Below are 9,831 nucleotides of genomic sequence, written 5' to 3'. Positions count from 1 at the left end.
TGCACGGATAACAGATTTAATAAGCATTTATTCTCTAAAGACATATTTTTCCACCACCAAATGTCTTACTTTCCCTTCCCTGTCTTTCTCTTACTCCTTCTCTTCCTATAACCTCACAGCTCCAAACCACACCCTTTCCCTTGTTCCTGCAGCCTCAGCTTCACCCTGCAGCAGACTGAAGTGGTCATACCTTTGTCTCAGTATGTGCTCAACCTGCTCTCATCACTAACCAATCGGGGAAAAAAGACACAATTACCCTACTGTTAGTTTTGTTTGCCCTTGTATGAGCACACCGTAGCAGCTGTATATAGAATAAGTGTATAATAAAACCACAGAGCAGCATGTTAGCACAATGCCACATCCTCATTTAACACTACTGTCTTATATCTTCAGTTTATGATGATAACTAACTGCTCTCTAGGAATTATGCTGTAAAGTACATTGTCAGACTCACATTTGCATCATGTCAAGGTGGGTATGGACATGAAACACTCCAAGTTAGTCATCAATAAAAAAGATGCTCTGCTGTGTCTGAAAACACATTCTCTCAGCTATAGTTTGTACTTTCTAAAAACAAGATGAGAGAAATTCACAGTATTAATGTTTGTAATTGAGCTATCCAATATGTTGTTTAACCTCGAAACATGGTCCCATTACCCTCCAGATTTTAACCATCCACGCTGTTTGTAAGATTCCCTGTGTTATAACTTATTAACCTGGATCACAGCTGTACAACATTATTCTGTTCATGACAGCATTTGACCTTACCACCCTGAGCAAGATATCAGAGGAAAATGGCTGACATGTGAATGTTGTCAATGGGTATTATGCTGCTTGCAATGATGACACTTTGGCAAAAGTAAAAGCAGACATGATGTTTGCAGTGATGGAATATCCAAATAAAATAAAGCTTCAATGCTCTGCAAACTGACCTTAATATTACACAGAAATGACAGGAAAGCAGCAAGTAATGATGGAAAATATGCATAAACAAATATGCATGTAATAAATAGTGTAAGTTATTTTGGTATAGGTAATTTTGTCAGTATTGCATTCTGACTTTGCAGTGCCTTGACATTTTATTGCAGTTGCAGCTCATCTCACGGTTGTCACAGCCTTTGCCATCACATCCTCCACCTTGGAAATTGGTTTACACTTGCAGCCATCGGCTTTGACCTGCATCATAGCTCTTCAGATTTAAGGCTCCTCTGTGGTTTAAAGCCAGCTGGGTGAGGATTCCAGGGCCCCGGGTAATTGAAGTCGGCTGCTGACGGCTGTGCTATGATTTGTGTGGTGACAAGGGGTGTAATTACATGGCTGGTCAGAAAGAACATAGCAGTAGTTTAAAGTTCTTATGGGCACTAACTGGACTAATAAAAAGATCCTAACACTTCAATATTTCAATATGTGAGGTCAGGATAGTCTGACTTGAATTCATAAAATATAGTTTAAAGACTTAATACAAAACACAAAGAATAACTCTGACCCTGGTGGTCAAACAGTAGACAGCAGTTTGCAAAAAATGGAAGAAAACACTTATGGTAAGTTAATCAATAATACCTTGAATTTGCAATATTATAGAGAAACCCAGTTCCCACAATAAGCAAGCACATGGTGACTCTGGAGAAAAAAAACTTATTGGGGAGAAACCTCGTCGGTTGTGGGCATATGCCTCAACAGGATGGGCTGAGAAGAGATAGTGGGGGAGAGGAGAGAGAGGGGAAAGGGGAAGAGAGAGAGCAGAGAGAGAGAGACCAGGAACTGTCATATTTCCATACTGTCAAACTGGTTGTTGAATGAATTCATGGATGAATGAAAATAATAATAGTTATATTTGATGTGATGATGTTAATGCCAGTTAATAGTGTCATCCTTATTATTATTAATAATAATAATAATTTTTAAAAAGTTATAATAATGATCTGCAATAATAACTACAATGGAAATCAGTGGAGCACAAACCTCCACCATGGCCAAACAGTCCCTTAAATGTAATCAGCACTCATAGATATCATTCAGTTAAAGTGAAAAATAAAATCCTGGATTACCTTCCTGATCCGAATCTGCACCAAACTTTGGTGGGCTTATCTCTGACCCATACCACATCCTTCGACCATGTTTTGTAGGTAGGTAGGTAGGTGGGTTCTTTATTGTCACTGTGCATCAATACACAACGAAAAACATAGGCTACCTCCAGAATATGAGAGAGAGAGAGAGAGAGAGAGAGAGAGAGAGAGAGAGAGAGAGAGAGAGAGAGAGAGAGAATTTTATTGTATATACTTAATTTAGCATTAGTGTGTTGTGGCAGTTTGTGAAATATACTTGGTTAAATAGCTTCAATTTGAAGTTGTTTCCAAGATTATTATGGTGCACTTCAGATGATCCTCAATAATATGTTAATACATCCATCACAAACAGAGGCTTTAGACTTATTTCTGTTCCTGTTTAAACAAAAGAAGGATTAAGATATACATATTTTATATTTAGGTTTGGGGAATATTCATGAAATCGTTAATCAGTATAGTAAAATTTAGATGAAATGTTTTAGATATAGTTTGTGTAAAATTTGTAAAATGGTCACATAGATCAAAACACTCTGGTCCAATAAATCCCTGGAAGTCAAAGTTAGTGAGGCTGTTAACAACCAGCTCTATGTACTGCAGCCATATGTTTAGAATTTAAATTGCTCTGCACCCTATGTTTGTACATGCCTTTCTATGTATCAGTGTATCCATACAGCCCTAATCTGGCCTCAAGACTCAGGCTCTCTGGAAAGATCCAGAGGCCAAAAAAGATAGTCATGGACAAAAACACACTCCAAACCACATGTCATCTCAGTGAAATATGATAATAATATAGGAGAGAGTTTACATTTTGTAAAAATATGCATTATTTGTCTTAGCTTTCATTTATGACTGGCTGAGCCGGCAGTGATGATGGAGGCCATTCTCTCAAATGTTTCTGGATGTGGACCACAGAGCAGCCAACACCCCTGTCTATCTTTAGAGCAGGGAATCCACCCAAGAGCTGTCAGTCCAGCCGTCAAATCCATGACTGCTAAAACACTCCAGACCCCCAAACAATAACAGCATCATTCAGAGACATCTACTTGACGACCACACAAACAAACTGCATCCCTGATACTAATTATTTATTGATGTGGTAGAAAGGAGTAAATAAATCAGGGCTTTAAATCCTCACTTGGGGCTTACACGAGAGCAATTTGCCATTTTACAGAAAGAAGGAAAAAAAAGAAAACGTTTTTTTAAGAATGCTTAGAAAAGGAACAAAAATGAATCTACTTTTAAAGTTAACTCAATACTTAATTTTTCATGGACTCCACCTATGTTTTTCCAAATACTGGGACCTGCATTTAAAGGTCAAAGAAATAATGGCTTAAAAAATTACTTGCATTAAATTTATGAAAAAGAAAATTGCTGCTGCTGGAAAAAAAGATTAACGACGCAAGCTGTGCACTTTTTGGATCTCACTTGTGCTGTGCTGTGAAGCACTTAATGAATCACTGCTGTATATACAAGGAATTAATAGCGATGGTGTGTTGTCATGGATTGTGTTGATTCCAAATCTCAGAGCACCTGATCTGGCCTCAGCTTAATCTGTTTTGCAAAAGTCACATTAGAGGCCTGCTGAAAACTTCACTTGATCCAACTGCAACACCAAGAAAACAAGTGGTGATAATTTCTCCATTGATTATAGACTGAGATTCATTAGCATGGAGATAGGCTAAAAGACTGAATTAGAGGCCAATGTAAATTTAGAGGAGAATGTCTGATGAATCTCGCTACCTAAAACATGTTATGCAAATTTTGAGATAAGATTCGTTGATTTCATCAACCATGTGCCCTTGTAATTAAGTTTGTAAATAACTATCTATTTCTGAAATACAACTGTAGAATGACATTTTCTCTTCTCTAGGATTTAAATTACTGAGCGGGTCAGTGGATCCAAGGTGTCTGCATCCTATATCTTGTGTTGTTTTATTTAAGCTAAGAATAGATTGTGGTTTTGGTGAAATATTGTCTGTGTCAAGCTTTTAAGTCAGTGACTTCAATCTTCAGCGAAGAAAGTGTTTGAGTCACCAAACATATAGGAGGCTTATTGCAGGAGGCAGGAATTGATATTGCAGGCAGATAGCTTCATTAAAAATTTGCTATAAAACTGAAACTGCACAGAAAATAAATATGAATAAAAGTAAAAACATTTTTACGATTGCGGATACATAAGCATATTTTTTATTTGTAGTTGTTTTTTTTCAGATGTTAACACAAATTAAAGGAATGTAAAATTTATAATGAGTGTGACGAAAATACTTACAAAAATATACATACTTTAGGTAAAGGGTAATCAATAATTAGAATGCAGGGGCCATCTTAAGACCCCTAACATTGTGCTTTAATGTTAAAATAAAACTACAGTATTAAAAAAAATGTATGTAACAGGTTTTACCAAAACCCACCATAAAGAATCATAATAAAACAAACATGTTTGTAACCTATTAAAATAGAAAATGTTAACTCTTAAAAGATTTAAAAGACGAAAATGGGCACTATAACTCATACATACATTTCTGAGACTAAAACACCTTTGTTTTAAGGGTAAGAATCATTTAACGGCGTCAGATAACATTGTTCACATGACTGCAAGTCTTTTTGCCCTGTTCTCTTTTAATGTATAAAAGATTATTTGTGTGTTCAATGTGTTTGCTGCATCCCCTCTGGTTAGTGGGTGTGTTGTAGAGTGTTATAGAGTTATAGAAAGCAAAGAATAAGTGAAGTCATTTAAGCTGCATATCTGCACCACATCAAAAACAAATGCATTGAATGAAGTGTTCCAGCTGCTGCTCACACTCCCTCTGTCATAATCACCTATAATTCACGTTACAGCAGAATTTTTGAACAGAAGTCATCAAATTGTGTAAACCCTAAGTCTGTCGCAAATCCTCTTTATCAAAATGATGAGTTTTGAGATTTAATTATATGATTATATTTATAATTATATATTATATTTTTTATATTTTAACACATTGCTGAAAATTCTTGCTAAACCCAATATCTATGTAATTTGTTGGAATTCTGGTTTGGCTTTCTGCTTGAAGTTTGTACTTACTCATGTCTACGTAGGTTTTCTCCAGGTAGTACGGCTTCTTCCCGCCATCCAAAAATATGCAGATAAGGATTGATAAAATCTAAATTGAAGTGTGAATGGTTGTTTATCTCTATAAGTTGGCCCTGCTATACGCTGGCAACGTGATCTGGATGTACCTGCATCTCGCCCTTTGTCAGCTTGAATTCTGATTCCAATCAGCTTCGTTTTCTGAAGTGCATGACAATGTACTGCATCCAATTAAAACCCTATAGGCCTACATGAACGTGTGCCTGCTGTTTGACACACCTGACACTGCTGTATAATATAAATACTGTTTGGCACTCCACATTATTGTGGGGCCGACCTATACAATTATCTTGAGCTCTGCAATGATCCATAAAGTGCTTTATTTTTGTGCTATGTTATGCCTTTTTATAGCCAACATAAATTACTTATTTGAGGAAATTTTGTTTTCATAAATTTTGGCTTTTAGAAACATAAATGTTGTATATGAGGATAGTCTCTTCTGGGGAATAGAAAGCAGAACTCAATTAAATGAAGAATATAAGATTTATATATTATTTGATTGTTTGATTTTATAGGCTAAAGGGGGCAGACCTTTAAAAAAAATAATACCGGATCACTGGTTTTCACATTGTTTAAAGTGTAAAATTATTATTTGCCCCAAACTTGGTGGATGTCGCATGGGCCGGCATGGGCCACGGAAGAACACATTATATTTTGTTTGGAGGGGCCCAGATGCAGTCATAATAGAATACAATACAATACAATAGAGTAAGTTGTCTCAAAAGAAGTTTCCATTTTGGGAGAATATAACTAACAATGTGATAGGAATTGATGAATAGCTGTAGCACTTATAGTTGCAGCCATACTTTCTTGAATATGTAAATATTATTTTGAAAGCTCACGATTTCCGGCACTGATGGGAGATCGTCCTATTTGTATAATGGGGACAGGTTTTGTATATTTGATGACTCACCAATCCTATTTTAAACCCATCAAAGAAACATTAATGAAATAATAAAATCATACACAATGTTTATGACGTTTCAATTATACTTTACTGTAGACCATAGTCGTTGTCTTTTTAAGTAGGTTTTCTTATTTTTGCTAAATAAAATGACAAAAACCTCCACACCACAACTCTGTGGTGAGGCTGTTCTCAGCCTCTGGACATTTAACATACTGCGGAATGTAATACTGTTACAAATGAAATAAAATACCAGAATTACAATATTTAACATCCATAAAAATGTCACGTATAACATTGAGATATATCCAGGCAAGTCAATCCGCCAGCCGCCACGTTCTTTGGCAGACATAACATCGCAAAATACCTTAAATTAAATATAAATAGCGGACACAGAATCCATAATATAATGTAGATATGTACAACTGTGCAACATGGCAACACGTTTCATCACAGCACCTGCATGTTATCGAGTCCACATCACTTGTATGTACACACACTTTTCCCGTTAGGTCGCTTTATTATATTATCAGCTGTCCGAGTCCACATCACTTTTACTCTCTTCGGTTTTCTCCGCAGACGTTTTGGTCGATTTGTTCCATTTGTGAGAGTTCTCTGATTCCTCTGATGAAGACCTTTTCTGCCTCCTCCACTTCGCGCGTCTGTTTTTGAACCAAACCTACATGATGAGAAAGCACAGTTACAGTAATACGTATATAGTAGCTCCAGCTGTCCGAGACCACGACCACGCACGCGTTTGTGTGATTCCTTGGGAGTAATCGAACAAATAATAACAATGATTGTAGTCATTCATTAAAACTATCACTAGGCTTGGAACATATTTTCTTAATTCTCCATTAACAGTGCACATGTCATATCATGACCATGAATGCGTCATATTTTCATTTGCGACGTTATAAATTACGTTCTTGAATATTAGATACTTTGTATAATTTTGATTCCTCGTGTTGCTCAGAATCCATGTGTTGATTTGTGGCGAAGTGCATATATTTAACTTTTGTACAACACAACTAAAGGTATTTCATTTCATATCGCTTGCGAGAACCGTCATCTGGACAATAAAGAACCCACCTACCTACTGTAATTGTAAAGGGAATGTTAAATATTTTGTTAAAATCATAAAAATCTAAATTATCTATTGTTCAGTGGTTGTTTGCCAGACAGATTTTAAAGCGCAATCCCAACTTCGGTTTAATTCACACAAAATGGTATATTACAGGTACAGTTTAATTAATTCAAACTCTTCCACAAGTATGCTACCTGGTGTTATAGCCTATTTATCAAAAATATTTTAAATCCGTTGAGGTAAAAATTATAATAACTTCAGGACTTTTATCTTTTTACAAATGAGACATGAGAAAATCGTTTAATTATGAAGAGCAACAAGAAAACTAAACGAACTAAGTAAGGTGATTACAAAAAACCTTTTCTGAAGTAACCTGGGAAATATGCCCTAAAATAAATTAACTAAATATTATGAATAACAACAATGACGGACAGAGGGAGTTTTATCTCTCCACGTTCGCCAAAGTGCTAGCTCATTGAACTGTTTTTCTATAATTTTTAAGGTCTCGACTATACAAATAAAATTGAATTGAATTAAACCAAATGAGGCCTAGCTTTATAGTAATGGTTCTTAGTCCACTAACACAATTGAGAATATTAATAATAAAAGCATTATTATTAATATTACTTCTACTCGTTTGAATCCATAAACAATCTGAATCAGCGGAGTGAACAATTTTAAACGGCAGTAGGAAGCTAAACTGTAGGAAAAGTCAAAGCGCATCTGACCTCGACCTTCTCCTCTCGGAGATGCACTTTGCGTGCCAGTTGCTCTCGGGTGCCGACGTCCGGATATTTGGTCTCTTGGAAGAGGCCCTCCAGAGCTTCCAGCTGCTCGTCAGTGAAGATGGTGCGGTGCCTCCGCTTCCTGCGGCAATGCAGCTGATTTAATAGCTGCAGCTCGGTTCGTGACAAGCTGCCCATGTTCATGTAGGACATCATCTGGTGAGGGACCGGAGAGATCAGCACAGAGCCTGTGCTGTCGTAGCCTGTGGGACGGAGGGATGCAGAAAAATCATACATGGCAACAAACTACTTCTGGGAATAGCACCTATAGATAATAATAATAATAATAATAATAATCTTCATTTAGCTTTATAGCGCTTTTCTTCTTGACGACCACTCAAAGGGCTTTACAATATAGTTTGGCTCACTCATTTACACACACTCTTATACAGTTCATCTATGGGCAGCCTGGTATCACTCATCAGTCACACATGCCGGGACCGCCGTCAGGGGCAATTTGGGGTTCAGTATCTTCGGCACGCGGAATGGAGGATCCTGGGATCAAACCACCGACCTTCTGGTTAATGGACGACCCCCTCTAACTTTTGACCCGTAGCCGCTAGTAATAATAATAATAATAATAATAATAATAATAATAATGTTTATTATTAGCTTAAATAACAGTATAATCTAACGTTTTCTTTTTGTATAAACTCGTAGTTCATGTTCAGTCCGTGCCATCAAATATAAGGATAAAGACGTCACGAGCATGACGTCTAATGTGAATATGACAGAAATAGGTTTTAATATGAATGCCCACATATGTACATTTAAATTAACGTTTTTTGACACGTGCTTTAAGAAATAATATTTTCTTCTTCAGAACATTTGTGTTGGAGTTAACACCAAAACATCAAACATAAACTTTATTTAGGTTACTTTCTGCAAAACTTCCACTTTTTATTCCTGTCAATATTCTTTTTTTAAAATACAAGAGAATGAGTGATGTAAAATTTGAAACGTAAAAATCTGAAACTATCCTTTGGGGAGAACAGGAGTCCTACCTGCTGGGATGCAAGGGCACTGCTGTGAGCTGAGGCCGGGCACAGAGCCGCAGCACGGCGGTCCTCCTCCAGCGCCCTGGACCTGCAGCTGTCCGTAGTAATAACCGTTATATCCTATCCTGGTCCCGTTCACAGACTGAATACCGGGGGGAGAAGGTCCACATGTGGTCGTGTACAGTCCGTTATAGTCGGTGTAGATAGAATCCGTCAGACCGGCGGACAGCACCACTGGGCCGCCCCTATGTAGCAGAAGCGGCTCCTTGCAGCTCGGTCGGCCGGACAAGATACTGTCTATGCTGAACATCCCGGCGGGCATTACTACAGCTCGGACACAGAAAAAGTCGGAAAGGTGAAAACTAATCTGTAAGTAAAATGCTTTCGATTTCCGTTCGGCGTGGAAAAAAGTTTTCTAAAACTGCGTCATGACGACTCTGGAGACTTCATTTTTTGCATGTAAGTACGACTACGAGAGCTCGTCTCATGGATGCAGACTGGTGGTTTTAGAGGGGCCAGCGACTTTTATACCCTGATGACGTCACGTCGGAGCAGCGTTGCTCTAGGATCAGATGCTGAATGGCGACACATCTGTGTATTAACAATTAATTCAATTAAGATAATCCGAGTCAGAGTGTCTTCCTACAGAGTAATCGGATTATTTCCTCGTCAGTGAAGACATCATAATCTAACTGGCTACATCAATATCAGTATTTACAATGACGGCAGGACTGGCCTTTTCCCATAAATTCACTAGTTCATGATCTCCATATCATACTGGACCAGTAAGACTACAGATTTGTTTTATTGCTGTCGCTTGGTTGGGAAGGGGAAATGTTTTAAAGGTTTAACAAAAACTATTTA

At 37.4% G+C, this 9,831-nt stretch overlaps 1 protein-coding gene across 1 annotated transcript; it reads right to left on the bottom strand.

Moving 5' to 3' along the window:
• Positions 1–6,169: 6,169 nt before the first annotated feature.
• gsc (goosecoid) lies at positions 6,170–9,437 on the bottom strand. The gene is made up of 3 exons (XM_034576061.1): positions 8,974–9,437; positions 7,913–8,172; positions 6,170–6,776 (listed from the first exon to the last, which is right to left on the bottom strand). The coding sequence occupies exons 1-3, from the start codon at positions 9,287–9,289 to the stop codon at positions 6,627–6,629; spliced, it is 726 nt and encodes a 241-aa protein (XP_034431952.1). The 5' UTR covers positions 9,290–9,437; the 3' UTR covers positions 6,170–6,626.
• Between the last annotated feature and the right edge of the window lie 394 nt (positions 9,438–9,831).

The sequence above is a fragment of the Hippoglossus hippoglossus genome, chromosome 22 (assembly GCF_009819705.1).
Source record: "Hippoglossus hippoglossus isolate fHipHip1 chromosome 22, fHipHip1.pri, whole genome shotgun sequence".
Taxonomy (NCBI): domain Eukaryota; kingdom Metazoa; phylum Chordata; class Actinopteri; order Pleuronectiformes; family Pleuronectidae; genus Hippoglossus; species Hippoglossus hippoglossus.
This window is presented reverse-complemented; position numbering and strand designations above follow the sequence as displayed.

Excerpts from the sequence above, each read along its gene's own strand:
- gsc (XM_034576061.1), bottom strand. The coding sequence starts at position 9,289 with ATGCCCGCCGGGATGTTCAGCATAGACAGTATCTTGTCCGGCCGACCG. Across the intron at positions 8,173-8,973 it reads GTGCCCTTGCATCCCAGCAG|GCTACGACAGCACAGGCTCT; the intron begins GTAGGACTCCTG and ends TCCGTCCCACAG. Across the intron at positions 6,777-7,912 it reads TCCGAGAGGAGAAGGTCGAG|GTTTGGTTCAAAAACAGACG; the intron begins GTCAGATGCGCT and ends CTCATCATGTAG.